Source organism: Canis lupus, chromosome 8 (assembly GCF_011100685.1).
Source record: "Canis lupus familiaris isolate Mischka breed German Shepherd chromosome 8, alternate assembly UU_Cfam_GSD_1.0, whole genome shotgun sequence".
Lineage (NCBI taxonomy): Eukaryota > Metazoa > Chordata > Mammalia > Carnivora > Canidae > Canis > Canis lupus.
In genome coordinates, this window is record NC_049229.1 from 13,603,013 (window position 1) to 13,623,127 (window position 20,115).

The 20,115-nt window shown below is 53.5% G+C and overlaps 1 protein-coding gene and 4 non-coding genes across 6 annotated transcripts in view; 2 read left to right on the plus strand and 3 right to left on the minus strand.

Moving 5' to 3' along the window:
* Positions 1–3,289: 3,289 nt before the first annotated feature.
* LOC119876583 lies at positions 3,290–3,453 on the minus strand. The gene has a single exon (XR_005363912.1). It is a non-coding gene; the product is annotated as a U1 spliceosomal RNA (small nuclear RNA).
* A 3,737-nt stretch (positions 3,454–7,190) lies between these two features.
* On the plus strand, positions 7,191–7,280 carry TRNAY-GUA. The gene is given in 2 exon segments: positions 7,191–7,227; positions 7,245–7,280. It is a non-coding gene; the product is annotated as a tRNA-Tyr (tRNA).
* A 4,685-nt stretch (positions 7,281–11,965) lies between these two features.
* LOC119873071 lies at positions 11,966–12,129 on the minus strand. Its single transcript, XR_005363923.1, has one exon. It is a non-coding gene; the product is annotated as a U1 spliceosomal RNA (small nuclear RNA).
* Positions 12,130–17,142: 5,013 nt separating this feature from the next.
* LOC119873060 lies at positions 17,143–17,306 on the plus strand. The gene has a single exon (XR_005363933.1). It is a non-coding gene; the product is annotated as a U1 spliceosomal RNA (small nuclear RNA).
* Positions 17,307–18,971: 1,665 nt separating this feature from the next.
* Positions 18,972–20,115, minus strand: part of SNX6 (sorting nexin 6) — a 59,211-nt gene continuing 58,067 nt past the window's right edge. For both annotated transcript variants that reach the window (XM_038544474.1, XM_038544473.1), the window contains one exon: positions 18,972–19,975. In XM_038544474.1, the coding sequence (XP_038400402.1) occupies positions 19,922–19,975 (54 nt within the window). In that variant the 3' untranslated portion in view covers positions 18,972–19,921. The remainder of the gene's footprint in view (positions 19,976–20,115) is intronic.

Below are 20,115 nucleotides of genomic sequence, written 5' to 3' on the forward strand. Positions count from 1 at the left end.
TCTGTCCAGATCCGATGGGGGCCCACAAATATGGGGCGGCATTTTGGTGGAAACAGGTGGCTCAGGCAGTTATAGAATCCACCTGAGACAGAACAAAGGAGACAGAAGTTTATGGGATACAGCACAAGGGAGCAGCGGCAGGTTAGCAGAGGAGAGGCTGTCTGCAAGGGGGCAGTGGGTGGGAGCTGTTTATAAAGAGGGAGAGTGAGGAGGTATTGGCAATGTATGGATTTCCTTTTTTTTTTTTTTTTTGTAACTGTGCCTAGTTGTAAGTAGCCCATTCTTTTTTTAAAGATTTTATTTATTTAGGGGATCCCTGGGTGAGCCAATGTGAAATGGGCATTTGGGCTTTGTTACAATCCCTTGCTTCAAAGGGACATAGGGCCTCAACATTGCAATAATTGTGAAACTGAAGTATAACATTTAGGACATGTCAGCTAAGGCCTGCAAAGCGTTACGAAGTTACAGTCTCAAAGTCACCAAACTCAAAGTTTGGTATGCTACCAAAAAAATAAAAAAAATTAAAAATTGGTGGACTACTAGGGTATTGTAGACAGACAGTAGGCTTCAGGTTTTACAGAACAGGCAAAACCACTGAAAACACTGCATGAAAATTCCCAAGATCCTGTGGTTGGGTTCCTTAGGAGAAAAAAAAAAATTTTTTTTTTAAAGCTTTTACTCATTTATTCATGAGACACACAGAGAGACAGAGAGAGTCAGGCAGAGACACAGGCAGGGAGAGAGAAGCAGGCTCCATGCAGGGAGCCCGACGTGGGACTCGATCCCGGGACTCCAGAATCACACCCCGGGCTTGAAGGCGGCGCCAAACCGCTGAGCCACCCGGGCTGCCCGAGAAAAATATTTTGAAGGAATGAAATCAGCTATAGTCATTCCCTCCACTTTTTCCAAAATTTGAAAAACCTTTCCACTTATTTTGTCTTAAAAATAAAGATACTAGGACGCCTGGGTGGCTCAGCCGTTTGGCGCCTGCCCTCGGCCCAGGGTGTGATCCTGGAGTCCCTGGATCGAGTCCCGCGTCGGGTTCCCTGCAGGGAACCTCTGCTTCTCCCTCTGCCTGTGTCTCTGCCTCTCTCTGTGTGTCTCTTGTGAATGAATAAATAAAATCTTTTTAAAAAATAACAAATAAATAAATAAAAAGATGCTGCTAGTGGAGTCAACTCAAAAATTGAATTCGGCTATAAAGTAATAGTCTATTTCTCAGTTCTGGACGCTGGTTCCTGGGCTAGTGCTTCGAAAGCTGTGGCAGTGGCCGCTACACTTTTTGAAAAGGTTCACCGAGGTCACTTATTTGCTGTCAAAGTGAAAGAAAAGTAAAGGAAACAACAGTTGGATTCAAGTTTTTCCAAGTACAGCCAGCACTGACTTCAGGAGGACTGGACAATGGTTTTCACAAGGACTTGACACCTAAGTTCCCTAGAATAACATATTGCTACCGAATGCAACTGAAAAGGTACTGATTCCCTACAGTTACAGATTTCCAACTAATCCCACTCCCCACTCTCCGTTGTTGTGCCCAAGATTGCGAATCCGAGAAAACCACCGAGGAGCCGACACCGATGCAAGTACACGAGGGTTTATTAGCAAGCTCGAGCCTGGGTCCAAGTGTGCCCGACACAGCGGAGCAGGGACTCGGACCCCGAGGTGGGTTACAGCTGGGTCTTTATGGGCTGGTCTAGGGGATTTTCAGAAGGGCTGGAGGAATTTCTGTTTTCATTCCAACATGGGACTTTCTGTCTCGGTCAAGGGCGTTCTGCGGTTTTCCCTCTAGAGTTCAGCTCTTATTCACAGGGGCCTGAGATGGCTGTACTTGTGCTAACGCTAAACTTGAGGTGGAATGGCCTTGATTTTCTCGGCCTCCACACAGTATATAGGTATGGTCAGATTTAACTTCAACACTTCAATTATTAGTGATTACTGGTAGATTACATGTGGGCCATCTTCCTTGATAACCTTTTTTTTTTTTTTTAATACTAAAGTAAAACTAGTATGTATCAGAGATACTCCAGCCCTACATTTGATCCAAAAATGTTTTGTAAACCGACTTGATTGGAGGGGTTTGAATAAAAGAAAGGAATCCCCGTTAACTATAAACACCTTAGGAATAAGTAAACGCATTGGTGAGTTTTTCCTCTCACCTTCACAACGGTACTGGTTTGAGTCAATATAACTACTAATTGCTGCAAAGATAGTAATGGCAAAGTTACAGCACAACCCGTGATGATACAATACACTTTAGGCTTTTTGACAGGCGAGGCATGCAATTCGTACCCTGGGATCTATCCCCCACGTATTCTTTTAAAAAGATTTTTATTTACTTATTCATGAGACACAGTATACGCGCTGTGCTATTCATTCAGGAGAGACCCCGAGAGGCAGACACACAGGCGGAGACCGAAGCAGGCTCCAGGCAGGGGGCCCGATGCGGGACTCGATCCCCGGTCTCCAGGATCGCGCCCTGGGCCGAAGGCAGGCGCTCAAGCGCTGAGCCACCCGGGCGTCCCTGGAAGGTCTTTTTGAGACGGCCGGCTGGTCTCGCCCGGTCTCCCGTCCATGCGACGGGCCTACGCGGCCTCCACACGTATCCACACGTATACATACGTACTTGGGAGTGAGGAGAAGGACAGTGCCAGACCTTCCCGGAAAGCTCGGTAGAGATGAACTCTACGGCGGCCTCCGGTGGAGGGGCTCAGGCCCACGGGTCCTCCTAAAGCCACTGGGAAAAATTTGTTAATTCTGCATGCAATTCCGGAACCCAGGGTATGTCCCCCCGGTGTGGCGCCGGGCCCCTCTTCCCACCGCTTTAAAGAAAGGCCCGCGACTCACGTGCAATGCAAACTGACCTCCGTACCAAGGGACTCCCGATTCTTCCCCAGCAACCCGCTACCCGGCCGGCTTGGCTGTCGGATGCGGCGCAGGAACTACCTTCTCTGGAGTAGGCGTGACCGCCCGCGCCCGCCTTCGACGGCCACCCCGCATACCTCTCGCAACTCTCGAGCATTCGCTCAAAAGCCCTCAAGCTCGACGTACCGAGGTCTCCAGAGGACTCCTACGTTGGCAGCACAGCACAGCACAGCACAGCACGGTCCTCAACTTAGCTACTCGGAAGAACTGCGAGAGGAAGCGCTGTCGTGCGACCAAGCTCACGCCTTGCCGCGACTGAGGCTACTGAACGACAAGAACGTAACAGAGCCCGGTGAGAAAGAACCGTGGGCAGGCGATGGAAAGCGCGAAACGAGCCGAGCATCTCTTTCTTTCTACCGAGAAAAGCCAGGGGAAAGCGCGAACGCAGTCCCCCACTACCACAAATTATGCAGTCGAGTTTCCCACATTTGGGGAAATCGCAGGGGTCAGCACATCCGGAGTGCAATGGATAAGCCTCGCCCTGGGAAAACCACCTTCGTGATCATGGTATCTCCCCTGCCAGGTAAGTATGAGTTGCTCCCCGCCCCGACGCACACACCCTCGCGCTCGCCCCACTCCTTACACACGGTCACTTCACGCCCGCCGCCTCCGCACCCCGTCCCCCCGCGCCACCCCCGCGGACACCTGCGTCCACCCCACGCACCGCCTCCGGCGCCTTCGTCTCGCCCCACGCGGGCCCCGCGGGCCCCGGCGCTGCCGGACCAGCGGCCTCTGCGCGCCCGCTCATCTGCGTACGCCACGCCCCCGTCGTGACGTCCCCACCCCCCAGTCCGGTCCCCGGCTCTGGGACGCCGGGCGGACGTCCCAGTCTTTGGCCGCGGCGGCGGCGGACGCCTGGAGGGGAGGCGGCCGGGGTGGGGGCCGGGGTGGGGGCCGGGGTGGGGGCCGGGGTGGGGGCCGGGCGGCCGGGAGGCGGCACCCGGATCGGAGACCCGAGAAGGCGGGGTCCGCTGGAGCCCCGCGGGAGTGGTGGTGGCTCAGGGCCGGGGTTCGGTGTCGCCTTCCTTTCGGCACCAAGAACGTTTCAGCCCATTTGTGTCCTCGCGTGTTCGAAACTCATTTGAAAATACAATCGAAAACTCAGGAAAGGCCTTTCCGCCGGCTGCCCCGCAGTGCTAAGCCGCCCGAAGGAGAATCCCCGGCGATGTTCATTGACGGCGTCTCTCTGAGGGAAAGCGCTTCTTCAGGACGCGCGGTAGTGGCCTGATCTAGTAAACGCTGGAAGGAAAACCACGATGCTAAGTTTGCAAGCAAGAAAAGGAAGGCAAGCGTTAAACGGTGCCCTTCCACCGCAGCGGGTCGCGTGTCTCCCGGGAGCCCCAGCGGGCAGTCGGGGGCTGGCGCCCTTCGGCCTCCTCCTGCCCCCCAGCACCCACTCGGGGCGGCCCCACCCGGTGCCCTCTGGCGCTTTCTGACTTGGACCCTGTCAAAGATAATCGCAGCAGACAATAGCGAAAGTGACGGGAGGGCAAAGAGCTGAGCTCCATTCCCAATCGTGCAGAGGTGATGTGGCCGTTTGGCAGCAAGAACGCGGGAAAGGGGGCTCAGGCCAGTCGGGGAAGCGAAAAGTTCCCGATGGGGGAGGTCGGTGTAACTGCTGGTAGGCAGCCGTGTTAGTGAGCTGGCAGCTAGGGAAGTGGGGATGCTCTCCTCCCTCGGGGACGCGGAGATGGGCCCTGTCCTTCCCCCACCACCCTTCAGATGCCCTCCGAAAGAGGGGTTGGGGGCCCGTGTCAGCTGTTTCACGAATCTCTCCGGCTGGCGGTCCATCTTAGGGACAGAACCTTGTGCTGCTGCAAGGAGTCTGGTCAAATCTCAGCGAAGGACACGGTCTGGAGGGGTGGTTCTGTGCTGAGAGAGTTCTGCAGTTCTCAACCTAAGAGATCCTGCTTCCTGATCCAACAAGATAACTCCACACCTCCCCCTGGCTGAACCCTGGCTCTTGGCCCCGGCCCCCTCTTTTATATTCTCTCTCTCTCTCTCTCTCTCTCTCTCTTTTCCCCCTCTTTTATATTCTCATCTCCTCTTTGATGACACTGAGAGTTTGTCCACTTGACAACTGTTTGGTGAGTATATAGGCTGTGCCAGACGCTTCGGGAATTGGTGCCAGAAGGGCCTCTTGGTGCTCATATTTTGCAGAAGGGGCAGGGGGAGCGGGAGAAAACCGCCAGTGGACACACTAGGTAATTCAGTGGGGTTGTGAGGGGTTAGGAGCTGTGAAAAGCCAACGCTGAGGAGGGAGAGGGCATCAGGAGTTGAGTGGGGGGCAGGTTGCTGTGGAAAAGCGGGATGGTCAGAAGAGGTTACAGTGAGACGGTGCTGTATGAGCAAAGGCTTGAAGGGGGTGAGGCAGTCCGTCATGGCTCCCTGGGGAGAAGCACCCAGAGCGCAGAGACGGCCTAGAGCAAAGGCCCGGGTAGGAGTGTGTGTGACTAGCAAGGAGGCCTCGGGTCCAGAGCATCCTTGAAGAATTGTACAAAATTAAGTCAGAGAGGGGACTAGGTGGGGGTGAGATCATGAGGGTCTTGTAGATCATCGTCAGACTGTTTTCTTATGGCCTTCCTTCCTTCCTTCCTTCCTTCCTTCCTTCCTTCTTCTTTGAGAGAGAGAGAGAGCGCACGAGAAGAGCGCAAGTGAGCAAGAAAGAGAACGGGGAAGGGCAGGGGCAGAGGGAGGAGAGAGAAACGTAAGCAGTTCCATGCTCAGCGCAGAGCCCATCACAGGGCTCGATCTCCTGACTCTCAGCTCATAACATGAGCCGAAATCCAGTCGGACGCTTTACCCACTGAGCCATTCAGGCGCCCCTTCGTGGATAGTGTTTTCATTCCACTTGGAAATCAGCTATTTGGATGTTCCAATACTGCTTTAACCGCCTCACCTCTTGGCGTCTCAGTTCGGCCTGGAAATCCACCGCAGGTACTCGCTGCTGCGGAGATCCCCTTGGGCACCGCCGGCAGACACTCTTGATTTGGACTTCCACCTCTGGTAGTGCCCTTCGGGAGTCCAGCCCCGTGTAAGGGGTCCCCGCAGGGGACCGTGGCGCTGCTGGCCTTTCCCCAGAATGGACCGCCAGGCATCTCAAGCGCCGGCTCCACTCTTTGCAGGCCATTGTTAAGACTTTATTTCTGAGTGAATCAAAAGGGTTTGTTTATGTGTTTGTTGTGTCTATTTTGTTTAAGTAAGCTCTAGATGGGGGTGCCTGGCTTGCTCAGTCACCTGAATATGGGACTCTTTTTTTTTTAAGATTTATTTATTTATTCATGATAGTCACAGAGAGAGAGAGAGAGAGAGAGAGAGGCAGAGACACAGGAGGGGAGAGAAGCAGGCTCCATGCACCGGGAGCCCGACGTGGGATTCGATCCCGGGTCTCCAGGATCGGGCCCTGGGCCAAAGGCAGGCGCCAAACCGCTGCGCCACCCAGGGATCCCAACTGATAGGTTTTGAGCAGAGGAGTGGCTTGATCTGAATCCTCCACTTCCCACTCTCCATTATTATTTTTTAAACAATAGGAATAGTAAATACATAAAATAAAAATAAGAAATCTCGCCGCAGGGGCGAAAGTAAAGAAATCAATCAAGGACGCCATTGGCCGGGCAGCCCCGGTGGCGCAGCGGTTTGGCGCCGCCTGCAGCCCAGGGCTTGATCCAGGGGACCGTGGATCGAATCCCACGTCGGGCTCCCTGCATGGAGCCTGCTTGTGCCTCTGCCCCCCTCTCTCTGTGTCTCTATGGAGATAAGTATGTAATTTTTTTTTTTTTTTAAGGATGCTATTGGCTTTGAAGGGCGGGCGGCATAGCCAGAAAATGTCATTCTGGCCTAAGGATCAGTTTGAACCAAAGGCATTTAAACACCCAGCAGGTAGTGAGGCGGTCGCAGCCGCCTACCTGGTGCGCGCCTTGCGGGGTCCCGGGAGGGGGGGGGCTCTCCTCCTCTGCTGGTCAGGGCCTCCCTCCCCCACCGCACGCGTGGGGAACTGAGGCAGCGGGCGAGAGCCCGAGCCCAGGCCGCGGACAGTCGTCGACCCGGGAGGCCGGCCCCGGCCGGGCAGCTGCCGAGCGCAGGCACTCGCTGCCCCGCGGGGAAAGCGGCGCGGCGGGCGGCGGGCGGCGGGCGGCGCGGGGGCAGCTCCCTTCGCAGCGGTTCCCACCGCGCCGCCGAGGCAGGCGGGGGCGGGGGCGGCGGCACGCCAGGGCGGTGGCCTCCGTCACCCGGAGAAACGCTAACGACCCAGGCGTGTGAGCGCGCACCCTTCGGTAGCTCAGCGGGTAGAGCGGAGGACTGTAGGCTGGCTAGGCGCGGACATCCTTAGGTCGCTGGTTCGATTCCGGCTCGAAGGAGGTGCCTGACGCTTTTGCGCCCTCCGGGAAGCCACGGCCCCGCAGCGCCCGCCCGGCCTCTGCCCCGCGCCGGCCCTGGCAGCCTGGCGTCGCCGTCTTCCCCCAGGCCCAAGTCGGGGAAACCTTTAGGGCACAGCCCCCTACTCAGCCGCGCGTGCGCTGTCGCCAGGGGCACACGCCTGCGCCCTCCTCCCGCAGCCTACCTACACGCGCGTCCCCGCGCCCTTTCCACTCCTTTCCTTTCCCGCCCCAGACAGACAGCAGTGGGCAAAGGGCTTGTGCCCTCGGCCAGCCCCCGAGGCGGCCCGGCGTCTGGGCGTTCGTGAAAACTGTCCCTCTCCACCTCGGTCTCGTCTCGGCCTCGGTCTCCTGCCCCACCTCCCGGGGCGGGGCGGTCCCTGCTTCCGTCCCTCCCAGCTGCTGCAGGCTCTGTCTCCCTCTTCCCTGCCCCTCGTATGGTCCCGAAAGATACAGACTTACGGAGACAGAAGACCGCCTGATCTACTCGGTGGGACGGGACTAGCACACCTCAGGGTGCTAGTTCCCAAGCCATTGCCCACCGCGCGCTCGCGTCGAGGCGGACGTTGGCCGAAGCGAGATGCCGCGGGGGCCCCCACGGGCCTGGCCGTGGTGATGAGCAAGAACCTCGGAGGCGCCTTCGGGTCTCTGGTCGACGGGAGGACCCTCGAGGCTTCCCGTGCCGTTGCACCTGTCCCTGCAGCCGCGGGGGGGCAGCGTTCCCGCCGAGGGAGCAGGGACCGCTCGCACGCCGCGCCACACCCGCACCTCCGCAGTCAGCCGGGGCGCCGATTCTCCTGCTGCACGTGTGCGTGTGGCCCGGGGAGGTGAGACACACGCAACACTTCCACCTTGTCCGCTCTCCGGCCTCCGACCGCTGGGGTCTCCACCTGCAGAAAGGGGCAGGGGGGAAGGAAGGGGAGACTGGCCCCCAAAGCGCAGACTTAGAGCTGAGGGAGAGCCGGGGAGTCGGGCAATGAGGGCTGGAGGCAGGGCGCAGAGAGTGGGGGTGGCGGTGGCGGTGGGGGTGCGGTGGGTGCGGGCTGGACGGCTGCCCTCTTGGACCCGCACGCAAATTCACCCCCTTCCACGGGCCGCCGGCGGCTGGGCCCTGACCAGCTGGCTGACCTGGAGCCAGACCCTTCAGGCTGTACTGACAAGGCCTGCGGAGGAGGGTACGGAGGCCCAGCCGGAGAGCCCCGGGGAGATCGCGACGGGGCCGGGTGGTGGGGGGTGGTGGGGGGGGTGTTCTCTTCCTGCCTGTGGGAAGGAAACTCCAGAGGCTCCAGTGCAGCTGGAGTGCATGCCGGGGGGACTGGCAGCGGAACCGGAACCGCAGTGGGAATGTGGCTCTTGAGGCCTCGGGGACCCAGCCGCCGCCATCCCCGGCCTCTGAGCCCACAGGCTCCTGTTTGGTTTGGGTTCTGTCTCTCCGCCGGGACACTGCGTTTCCCCACACGCCTTCCTCTCCCGGAAGGCACCTCCTGGTTCTCTCCCCGACCCAGTCCCAGTCCCAGTCCCAGTCCCACTGCTCACCAAGAAGGACTGAAGGGGACCCTCTGCGGGTTCAGGAGGCCCTGCCGCGGAAGTCCAACAGGTGACCTTCAGGAAGATGGTATGGCTTGGAAGTCGCCCAGAGACCCCAGCCTCTAATGTCACCGTCTACAGAGACCAGCAGACAGGGACCGAAGAGGAAACCTTAAGACCTTCATGGGGCGCGCGCCCCCATCATCTCCGATGAGATGCAGAGGTGTGGAATGCCCGGGGACCTAGCTTTGGTGCTTTGGGGAAGTAGGGGGAGGGGGGGGCAGCGGGCTTTGGTGACCAGCCAGTGCAGGTGTGGGCCCCAAGCATGGCCGATCCTTCCTGTCTGGGAGTCATGGAGAGCAGTGGGGGGCTTCCAAGGTACTCCCTCCCCCGCCCCGTCCTTGAGGGTGCAGGGCTGGCGACACACTCAGTCAAGGGAAGGCTATGCGGATGCGGCCTGCTGCGCCTCTGTGGGACCTGCGTAGGGTGGGTGAGTGGTCTTGGGTGGCACACACTAGACGGGATCTGAACCGTGTGTTAAAACACATGGAGCCGGGGCAAGGAGTCCCATCTGGGCACTGGTGTTCTCTTCTTCTTCCTTTGAGTCCAGGGCCTCTCCAGGAGATCCAAAGAATCTTGACCTATTCCAGGTGGTGGCCACCTCTGTCAAAGGAATCCAGGTCGCTGGCCAAAGGAGGGGCAAAGGAGCCAAGCCACCAGAAGGGCCCCCACGGCTGGGTCTCGATGGGCCTCGTCAAGCCCGGAACGTGTAGCCGTGTCAAAAAGTAAAGAAATGTACAATGACTGATGTGGGCGTGTCAAGCACACCAGAGAGCCAGCTTGAAAGGCTTCCCACCGGCCAAGGCAAGATAAGACAATGATAACAATGGATATAACATAGGTGCGGAGCCTTGTTAAACTGGCGATGCGATGACACACCAGTATCAGTGAACATTAAGCACCAGATCTTGGTCTTCAAACAAAATAAAAAGCAAAAGGGACCAGGGCTCCTTGGAGAACCACCCAGCCACCTCTTTGGGTCTTCATTTTCCTATGTGGTCCTCTATGTACACGTAAAACTCCGTGTGCTTTCCTCCTGTTATTCTGTTTTTTGTCCATTTAATTCTAAGGGCCTGCTGGAGACCCGGAAGGATCAAAATAAGGCTCTGGCTCCCCTACAGCTTGACCCAGGGTGAAGCAATGCACGAGCAGGAGGCAGGCGTGTGAGAGCAGTTAAGGCGCACACCACTGACTTACCTTTTTCTGATGTCTGTAAGATGATCCCTCCCACTCTCCCAAAGCGAGAAGGGGCTGAAGGAGACTAGGTTGGGGGCTGATGGTGTAGACCAGCGGATGCTCCCCCTGAGCTCAGGGACTGTTTTTTCACAGCTCTCGTGGAGGGGCCCAAGCAAATGACCTTCAAAGACACTACTGTTGAAAATGACCAAGGAGTGAGTGTTTCCAACTCTGTGATTTCTCTGTAGGAAGGATACAGTGTTATTAATCTTACCTGGACTCAGAGCTAGAATCTGGAACATGGTTGGAATCTACTTTTTTAAGCCTGAGATCAGTAAGTGAATTCATGAAGTATATTAAAAGCCTATTACATAGCCATGCGCTATTCCAGCCAAGTATGAACGGAAGAGTCAACAAAATAAGCAAGAAAGCCTGCCCTCAGGGAAGTTAGGTCCCAGTGGGTAGAGTCAGAAAACCCAAATATACACTGTGTTAGATCCCTGCTTCTCACACGTCAACGTGTATAGAATCAACCGGGACTCTTGTTAAACCGGCGATTATGATTTGGTAAGTTGTGCAAAGGTGAAGCCTAAGATGCCGCATCCTTTGGGGCAGGGGGAGCAGCAGAGGGTGAGGGAGAGGGAGAAAGTTACGCAGGTTCCACTGAGACCCTGAGATCACGACCTGAGCTGGTATCAAGAGTCCGAGGCTTAACCCAGTGTGCCGGCTAGGAGTCCCTAAGATGCTGCATTCTTAAGCATGCCCCCAGGGTGGCAGGTGACGCTTCTGAGACTGCTGGTCACTGGACCACACTAATGAAGGTTTTGATAAAGCCTTGATAATAATTCTGCAGGAAAGAAGATGGGCAGGAAGAAGTGTTGAGTTGAAAAGGGGTTCTCAATAAAAATCTTAAAAAAAGAAGAAAGAAGAAAGAAGGAGGAGGAGGAGAAGGAGGAGAAAAGAAGAAGAGGAAGAAGAAGAAGAAGAAGAAGAAGAAGAAGAAGAAGAAGAAGAAGAAGAAGAAGAAGAAGAAGAAGAGAAGAAAGAGAAGAAGAGAAGAGAAGAGAAGAGAAGAGAAGAGAAGAGAAGAGAAGAGAAGAGAAGAGAAGAGAAGAGAAAGAAGAGAAAAGAGAAAAGAAAAGGCAGCTCGGGTGGCTCAGTGGCTTAGCGCCTGCCTTCGGCCCAGGCGAGATCCTGGAGTCCCGGGATCCAGTCCCGGGATCGAGTCCCAAATCGGGCTCCCTGCATGGCGCCTGCTCCTCCCATTGCCTGTGTCTCTGTCTCTCTCTCTGAAGAATAAATAAAAATCTTAAAAAGAAAGAAAACGCGTTCTCCTGGTTTGGGTTTAGAACACAGGAGCAGGGCAGCCCAGGTGGCTCAGCGGTTTAGCGCCGCCGCCTTCAGCCCAGGGCTTGATCCTGGAGTCCTGAGATCGAGTCCCGCGTGGGGCTCCCGGCATGGAGCCTGCTTCTCCCTCTGCCTGTGTCTGTGCCCCTCTCTCTGTCTTTCTTGAATAAGTAAGATCTTTAAAAAGCAAACAAAAACAACCCACAGGGGATTTGCTGAAAGCGACTTGCCTCTCGTTATGTGAGTCTTTTCAAAGATACCGAAAACCCTGAAAGAAAGGAATTCTTTTTCCTAAAGGATATTATTTCTTTATTGCTGAGAGAGCCGGTCACCGCTCAAGCACCGAGGCGTCCCAAGGAAGGAAACTCCTCGCCACATACAGATACAACCGAAAGTGAGCACCGACGTGAGCGGTCATAAGGACGACACGGGGACGGATGACACGCGAGAAGCCCCGAAGGCCAAGCCGTAACCACAAGAAGGTCAAAGAATAGCTCACGAGGCCTCCGAGGCGCACGCAGCCGGAAACGAGGTCTGATCTTAGCCACCAGAATCACCAGGGGAAAGCGCGAACGCAGTCCCCCACTACCACAAATTATGCAGTCGAGTTTCCCACATTTGGGGAAATCGCAGGGGTCAGCACATCCGGAGTGCAATGGATAAGCCTCGCCCTGGGAAAACCACCTTCGTGATCATGGTATCTCCCCTGCCAGGTAAGTATGAGTTGCTCCCCGCCCCGACGCACACACCCTCGCGCTCGCCCCACTCCTTACACACGGTCACTTCACGCCCGCCGCCTCCGCACCCCGCCTCCCCGCGCCACCCCCGCGGACACCTGCGTTCACCCCACGCACCGCCTCCGGCGCCTTCGTCTCGCCCCACGCGGGCCCCGCGGGCCCCGGCGCTGCCGGACCAGCGGCCTCTGCGCGCCCGCTCATCTGCGTACGCCACGCCCCCGTCGTGACGTCCCCACCCCCCAGTCCGGTTCCCGGCTCTGGGACGCCGGGCGGACGTCCCAGTCTTTGGCCGCGGCGGCGGCGGACGCCTGGACGGGAGGCGGCCGGGGTGGGGGCCGGGGTGGGGGCCGGGGTGGGGGCCGGGCGGCGGCACCCGGATCGGAGACCCGAGAAGGCGGGGTCCGCTGGAGCCCCGCGGGAGTGGTGGTGGCTCAGGGCCGGGGTTCGGTCTCGCCTTCCTTTCCGCAAAGATTCCACGCAATACGCAACAGACAGTCGGCTAAACGTTACATACCAAGATGAGAGTTTTGTCACCAATTTAACATGACATTTTGTTTACCCGGGACGCGCGGTTGGCTCAGCAGTTTAGCGCCTGCCTTGGGCTCAGGGCGTGATCTCGGGGTCCCAGAATCTAGTCCAGCATCGGACTCCTCCTGGGAGCCTGCTTCTGCCTCTGCCTCTGCGTCTCTCGTGAATGAACAAATAAAATCTTAAAAAAAAAAAAAATTTCTTTTAACCCTGATTATGACCTTTCAGATTATGTAGTGACCTAATCTTGCAACAAGCAAAGGAACCTTTGAACAGGACCCCAGGCAGGGCAAGGAGTCCCTTCACAGAGTAGGTGTTGGGCTGGGGAGGAGTGTTGAATGGTCTCCCGAAATCAAATGAACAGAAATGTCCCACTTCCATCCGGCCGGGTGAGGTTACCTCTTTCACACTGCCCACACTTGTCCTTTCCTCTTGTATACAAGAAGATCCTTCCTGGGTATCGAGTGGAGGTAAATATGAATATCCTCTCCCGATATGAGCAAGATGATGGAGTTGTTTGTGTCCCTGGATAATTGCTGCTCCGGAGCAGAGCAAGGCAAGAGACGGTCAGCAAAGGCTTCCCTGAGGTTCTAGCAGCATACAGATCCGAGGAAATGTAGCATAGCATCCTGTTTGGTTGAAAAAAGGGAACATTTTCAAAATGAAGGAATTCACATTGATACAATATTATTCCTCTACAGGCATGATTCCATTTCCATCAATTGTCCCAATAATGTCCTTTACAGCAGAGGAAAATTCAAAATCGTGCATTGCATTCAGTTGTCACCTCTCTCTCTCTCTCTCTCTCTCTCAAGATTTTATTTATTTGAGGGGTGGCTCAGTCAGTTTAACATTTATTTGTATTCGGATCAGGTCATGATCCCAGAGTCCTAGGATGGAGCCCCACATAGGGCTCGCTGCTCTGCAGGGAGTCTGCTTCTCCCTCCCTCCCTCTCCTCTCTCTCTCTGTCAAATAAATGCTATCTAGCCCACATGCACAAGCGGGGGGGGGGGGGGGGGGGGGAGGAGCAGGGGGAGGAGGAGGAGTAGACTCCCTGCTGACCAGGGAGCCCAGTTGTCAGGTCTCTTTAACCGACTTTACTATGAGATAGCTCCCAGGTAATTCTTTACGTTTCATTTTGCAGGCATTTCTGAAGACTACAGGCCAGTTATTTTGTAGAATATCCTTCAATTTTTGAGTCGTCCTATGTTTCCTCGTAAGTATATCCGGGTATGTATTTTTGATACCCAGACTGCATAAATGATGTTGTGTCTGTTATGGGTTGGCTCACGTCCTTCCCCCAAAAATGTTGAAGTCCTAAGGCCCCGGTACCTATGAACGTGACCTTATTTGGAAAAAGGATCTTTGCAAGTACCATCAGGTTAAGGCGAGGTCACTAGAGTAGGCCCTAATCCAGTGTGACTGTTTTCCTTATGACAGGAAAATGCCAGGTAAAGATACTTGCAAACGGAACACGATGTGATGACAGAAGCAGGGATTGTAGTGATGTGGCTGCAAGCCGAGGATTGGCCGTGAGCGCCAGAAGCTAGGAAGTAGCAAGGAAAGACTCTACTCAAAGACTCAGAGAGCATGGTCCTACTGGCACCTTGCTTTTGGACCCGTGGCTTCCAGAACCGTAGGAGAACACAACTGTGTTCTTTGAAGGTACCCGCTTTGTGGTACTTTATGATGGCAGATCTAGCAAATTAATACGGTGTGCTCCTCTGGGCACCACCTTCGGAGGCCCAGGAAGCGAGTTTGTTCAATTATCGGTGGTATTAACGTTGATCACTTAGGGGCGTCTGGGTGGCTCCGTGGGTTAAGTGTCTGTCTGACTCTTGGTTTCAGCTCAGGTCAGGATCTCACCGGTCCTAGGATCTGGCCCCGCATCAGACTCCGCACTCCGGCAGTCTGCTTGGGGGGCCCAAGCAAGTGGAGGGAGGGGCAGAGAAAAAGCATCTTCAAGCCAACTTCCCTCTGAGTGCCTGAGCCAGTGGGGGCGGGGGGCTTGATCTCAGGACCCCCGAAATCATGACCTGAGCCGAAACAGAGTGGGAACGGTAAACCGACCAAGCCACCCAGGCACCCCTAACACAATAGTTTCAGCGTCCTTTGAGGACTCTTGCGTTCTAATTGACAAATGTTGATCTTCTAATTCCATCATTCATTCTCCATTTATTAGTTGGCCTTGTAGTGTACGGAGGAACTTTGCCTCCTTCCCTGTGTACCATCCATATGAACTCATGGTGGTTATTTTATTCAGTTGTTTGTGACCACTAACTGTTTTTAAATTTATTTTGATGTTCAGAGGTTATCAGATTGGGCCTATGAAAGTCGGTTCAGGGTGGCTACTGTGAATCACTTCTCGGCCTCTTGGCTAAGATCAAGTGCAGGGTGGCTGCTGTGTCCTTTGACACATCCATACGATTATTGGAGCATTTCTTTATCTTCTGGCACGAGATGTTCCTGGGTCACTTTGTACCTTTCTTGACTCCTGAAAAAAATCTACTTTTCCAGAGGCCTGGTTCTTTTAATTTTTTATATACTTTTTTATTTTTATTTTTTAAGATTTTATTTATTTATTCTTGAGACACACACAGAGAGAGAGAGAGAGAGAGAGAGAGAGAGACCCAGGCAGAGGGAGAAGCAGGCTCCGTGCAGGGAGCCCGATGTGGGACTCGATCCCGGGACTCCAGATTCACGCCCTGGGCCGAAGGCAGGCGCTAAACCGCTGAGCCACCCAGGCTGCCCGGCTTGGTTCTTTTTAGTGGAGAATGGCATTTAGAAAGCCAGATCCTGGCAGGAGGTAACCTGAATGCTGTCTTTCCTTCTAGTCCCCTTTGGTGGATAGAGGTAAAAAAGAAAAAAAAAAAAAACCCACCATATATATGTATGTATGTATGTATATATATCTGTACCTGTTATATTAATTCTATTAAGGGTAATGAGCCCATCCCGATACCGTCAATTTCCACTTTCAGTTTTACACACATGGATTCCCCTTGCCTTCCACCACCTCCTATTTGTATCTGTTTTCTCTGGCAGTGAGAACCTTGACTCCCCGATCTCCATTTACTCATTAGCTGAAGCCTACAATACATGCAACGTTGTTACAGAATTGTTCCACGGAGATAGCTACGAACTACAAACCTACTATGGGACAGTTCAGAGTTTGTCCGCAGTTCTTGTCTTTGGACAAGGTGTTTATGAGATGTTTATAGTCAGTGTACTGTGTCCAAAAGTCATTTCACTAGGTTATTTTTTATTTTTTTCCTATTTCAGTGGGGTTTATACTACTCATCTGAGACCGTTTGTTTCAGGCGTGCTTGCTTATATGCAATTTTAGGGATTTCCCCCCTGCAATTTAAAAATGCAGGTAAAGCATTGATAGAGTTCCCAAAATCAGAATTACAAAGAAGGTACACTCAGTAAAGCATCACTCATCACTCTTTCTATTCCCCCGCCCCAACTGTCGTCAGTTCTGGTTTATTATTGTCTTTTTGAAAGACTGTATACTTTTCTTGTTTTCACATTTTTCCTAGACAAAGGGTAGCATACTATATATGTTTTTGGAGTTTATATATACATATATATATTTAAGATTTTATTTATTTATTCATGAGAGGCAGAGACACAGGCAGAAGGAGAAGGAGGAAGCCGGATGAGGGATTTGATCCCAGGACTCCAGGATCACGTCCTGGGCCGAAGGCAGGCGCCAAACCGCTGAGCCACCCAGGGATCCCGAGTTTACCTTTTTTTTTTTTTTTTTTTTTACCTAACATAGTTAGTGTGTCATCCCCAGAGAAAGGTACAGGTCAAGGAAACCTGCCCTCACCTGCTGGAAGCCGCAGGTCAGCCAAAGAAAAAGTAGACACCCATGGAGGGATGACTGTCCAAAAGACTTTCTCAGTGGCAAAAGGTTAGAAAAAGATAATGAGAGTGTCTAACGGCTCAGTCTGGTCTTAAACTACAACCTAGCGTGTGGGGAGCCTGGCTGGCCCAGAGTACAGCAGGCGACTATGAGGCGGAGCTCAAGCCCCCACACTGGGTGTAGAGGTTACTTCAAAACAAAACAAAACAAAATAAAACAAAACAAAACAAAACATCAAAAATCAAAAACCGGAACTATATACTAACGCTTATTTTCGCTTAAAAAAGAAAAAGAGCAGATCTCGCCTGGTCGTCTAGTTTTATCTGCAGGGCGCCAAACACAAGCCGGAGAACGGCGGGACAGGGGCGTGGCGTATGCAGATGAGCAGGCGCGCAGAGGCCGCTGGTCCGGCAGCGCCGGGGCCCGCGGGGCCCGCGTGGGGCGAGACGAAGGCGCCGGAGGCGGTGCGTGGGGTGAACGCAGGTGTCCGCGGGGGTGGCGCGGGGAGGCGGGGTGCGGAGGCGGCGGGCGTGAAGTGACCGTGTGTAAGGAGTGGGGCGAGCGCGAGGGTGTGTGCGTCGGGGCGGGGAGCAACTCATACTTACCTGGCAGGGGAGATACCATGATCACGAAGGTGGTTTTCCCAGGGCGAGGCTTATCCATTGCACTCCGGATGTGCTGACCCCTGCGATTTCCCCAAATGTGGGAAACTCGACTGCATAATTTGTGGTAGTGGGGGACTGCGTTCGCGCTTTCCCCTGGCATGTGGGTTTGAATGGCAGCTTTGGTTGTGCTATTAGCGGCTTTCTCGTTGCTGTGGCTTCGCTTTTTCTGTCGCTCCGCGTTGTTACCTGGAGCCCGGCAGCGGCGCCGTGTTCTCGAGTCGAGATTTTCAGCCGTGCGCCCGGTCGGGAAACCGCGAGCTCGGTACCGGCTTCTTCCTGCCCACGTTTTAACGCTCGAGGTCTCCTGTTTGTTCCGGCATCTCGGCCGGGCTTCGAAACTCCCCCCCTCCCCTCCGCAATTTCTTTATTTTTCGTTTCCCGCTCTCACCTGCGAACCGCATTCCGCTGCTTCCCATCCCACCGTTCCCATCCCGGACGGTGCCTAGGTCGCTCTTTTCCTCTCAGAGGGTCCGCCGTCACCCGCCGGAAACTCTGTACCACCCGTGCAGGGTGGCCACCGCATCCTCCTGTTTCTCCTTCGTGTCCCCCAGGGGCACGGGGGCCAACAAACGTGTAATGAAGGCCACAGCACGAGAGCCGTGAAACCTTGGTTTTCTGAAATCAGCAACCAGCAATGAAGTATGGAATGCTTCGGTCGTTCCCGACGTACCAAGTAGAATCTTTCCTAAAGCAGGCCCTTGAGGGAGTAACCTTTGTTCTTATTTGTGTTTTGTGAGAAGGCCCTGGGACAGTGTGGTCAACTCATTTATATTCATCAAGCAGCCCCCCCCCCCCCCCGCGCCCCATGCTCTAATACGTACGTACTGCTTCCAGTCTAACCCACCCCAACAAACACGGTAAAAATGTAACCCAGGGACCAAAGGATGTATGTTAACACTCTCCTACCCGTTTCCTCCAAAAAGACCTCCTTGGTACAGAGTAGCTGAGGGCTACGTGGAACGTCGTACGTAGCTTTCTGCCCTGTACCTGCTATTTCTTAGCATTTACACAGCATCTTCACATTTCCAAAGCACTGTACCAATGTTTATTCATCCTCACAACACCCCTGTGAGGTAGGTCAGTCTGTCCTTTGTAGTAGAGAAAATGAGGCAGACACAGGTCAAGCCCACCCGCCTCAGGCCACAAGGGCCGCCGGTGAAAGGGCCGCACCCGAGTCGGGAAGCTGGGGCTCTGTCCCATGTTCACCCACCGGAGAGCATCGCATGGGCATGTTTTCACCAGTGAAGGAGACGTGGGGGAGGACAAAACACAGAGATTTCTCAGGCAACAGAAAAATCAGGCTCAAGCGGCATCAGGGAACCACCTCAGTGAAAGAAACATTAAATGGCACACCAGTGAGGCAAGAGAACATGCGAGGCTGGAATCCTGGGGACTACCCTTAAGACCTACAAACAGGGTCTGGGAAAATGTAAACGAGGAACCCACCCACGATACCTGTGGCTTCCAACTGGAGGAAAAGTTAGACAGTTAAAAAGAAAAAGAAAAAAACAATCAAACCATACAACCTAATTTTAAAGGAGAGAGGACAGGATGTTAATTTACATCCAAAAGGCCAATAATATTCGTAATTACTGACAAGTAGTATCCTTTTTATTCCAACCGTTCCCCCACCGACAAGTGCTGTTCCCTAGAGCACTCTTCCTCTCTACGTACCGATTTACACACCAGTATGACTATCAAGTGGCTCAATGGCACGTCGCATGGTTCCTCAGCTGAGCTAGATGGAGACGGAATCCAGGAAACCGTAACAGACCGTTTATTTTGTCTGCTCCCGTAGTTTAGACATGGCTGTTTCTAACCTGCCTCTGCCCAATCCCATCTTCTATGAAATGCAAAAAAGCGCACACAGGAAAGCAGCTCATCCTTTTGTAGAGGGACTGGTGAACTTGGTTCAATATGCCATTTTAAGAAAAAGAAAAAGAAAAAGAAAACGTAGGACCTGTACTGTAAAGCATAACAAAGGAGTAGACGGGTTATAGCTACTCCAAATTTTAGAGTGATACAATGACCACAGAGTTAAAAAAAACTATCACTGTTATCACTTTTTATTTGATAATAGTTGGTTTAGTCTACAAGTTTAAGGCAAACATACTAATGCATTTGCTTTTCATCAGAAATCATACTTATAAAGATTACATAAAGTCTGTCCCAAAACTTCTAAGAAATGTTCATTAATTAAAAATAAGTCTGATTACGACGCTTTACCAGGATACATGAATGAACTACGGTGGTAGGTACACAATGTCTTTTGAAAACAAAATTCAGAAGAAGGTGACGGCCGGCGATCTTTACCTTGTTTGAACAATGTATTTTTAAAAGGGTTAAACTTCAGAAAGTACTTAAACGTAAATGCGGCTGGCAGCCAGAAGGAATACTACGCATAAAATAAACACAGCTACGGAGGCTACTTAAGGAAAAGACTGAACTTTGGGCTTTGGAAGAGGAGGAGCGCGAGGTGACCCACGGCTGTCCCAGGGAGCATTCGGGTACAGGAGGGCAGTGTCCCCCCACAGATCGGCAGAACCCACGGACGGCTCCGCTCCGTTGTTTCTCAGAAAAAAGGAGAGTAGATGCGCTTTGTCAGCTGTTTCTTTTCTTCCCGGTGAGCAGTAAATGCTTTAATATCATTCAGAAAACAAAAATAAAATCTGAAGGAAGGCAGCCCTTTTTAGCCGAAGGTGGAGTGCGGCTTATGTGTCTCCATTTAACACTGCCAAGCAGTTCTGCAGCAACTGTAGGTTACCCTAAACAGGAAAGGAGAGTAAGTTACGAAGCCCAGAAGAACCGGACCGAAAAGTCACAGCACGCTACACGAAGATAACCGGATTTGGAAAACAACTGCTTCTTATACGGAACTAACTGTTTAAAGACCTAAAACTATTTA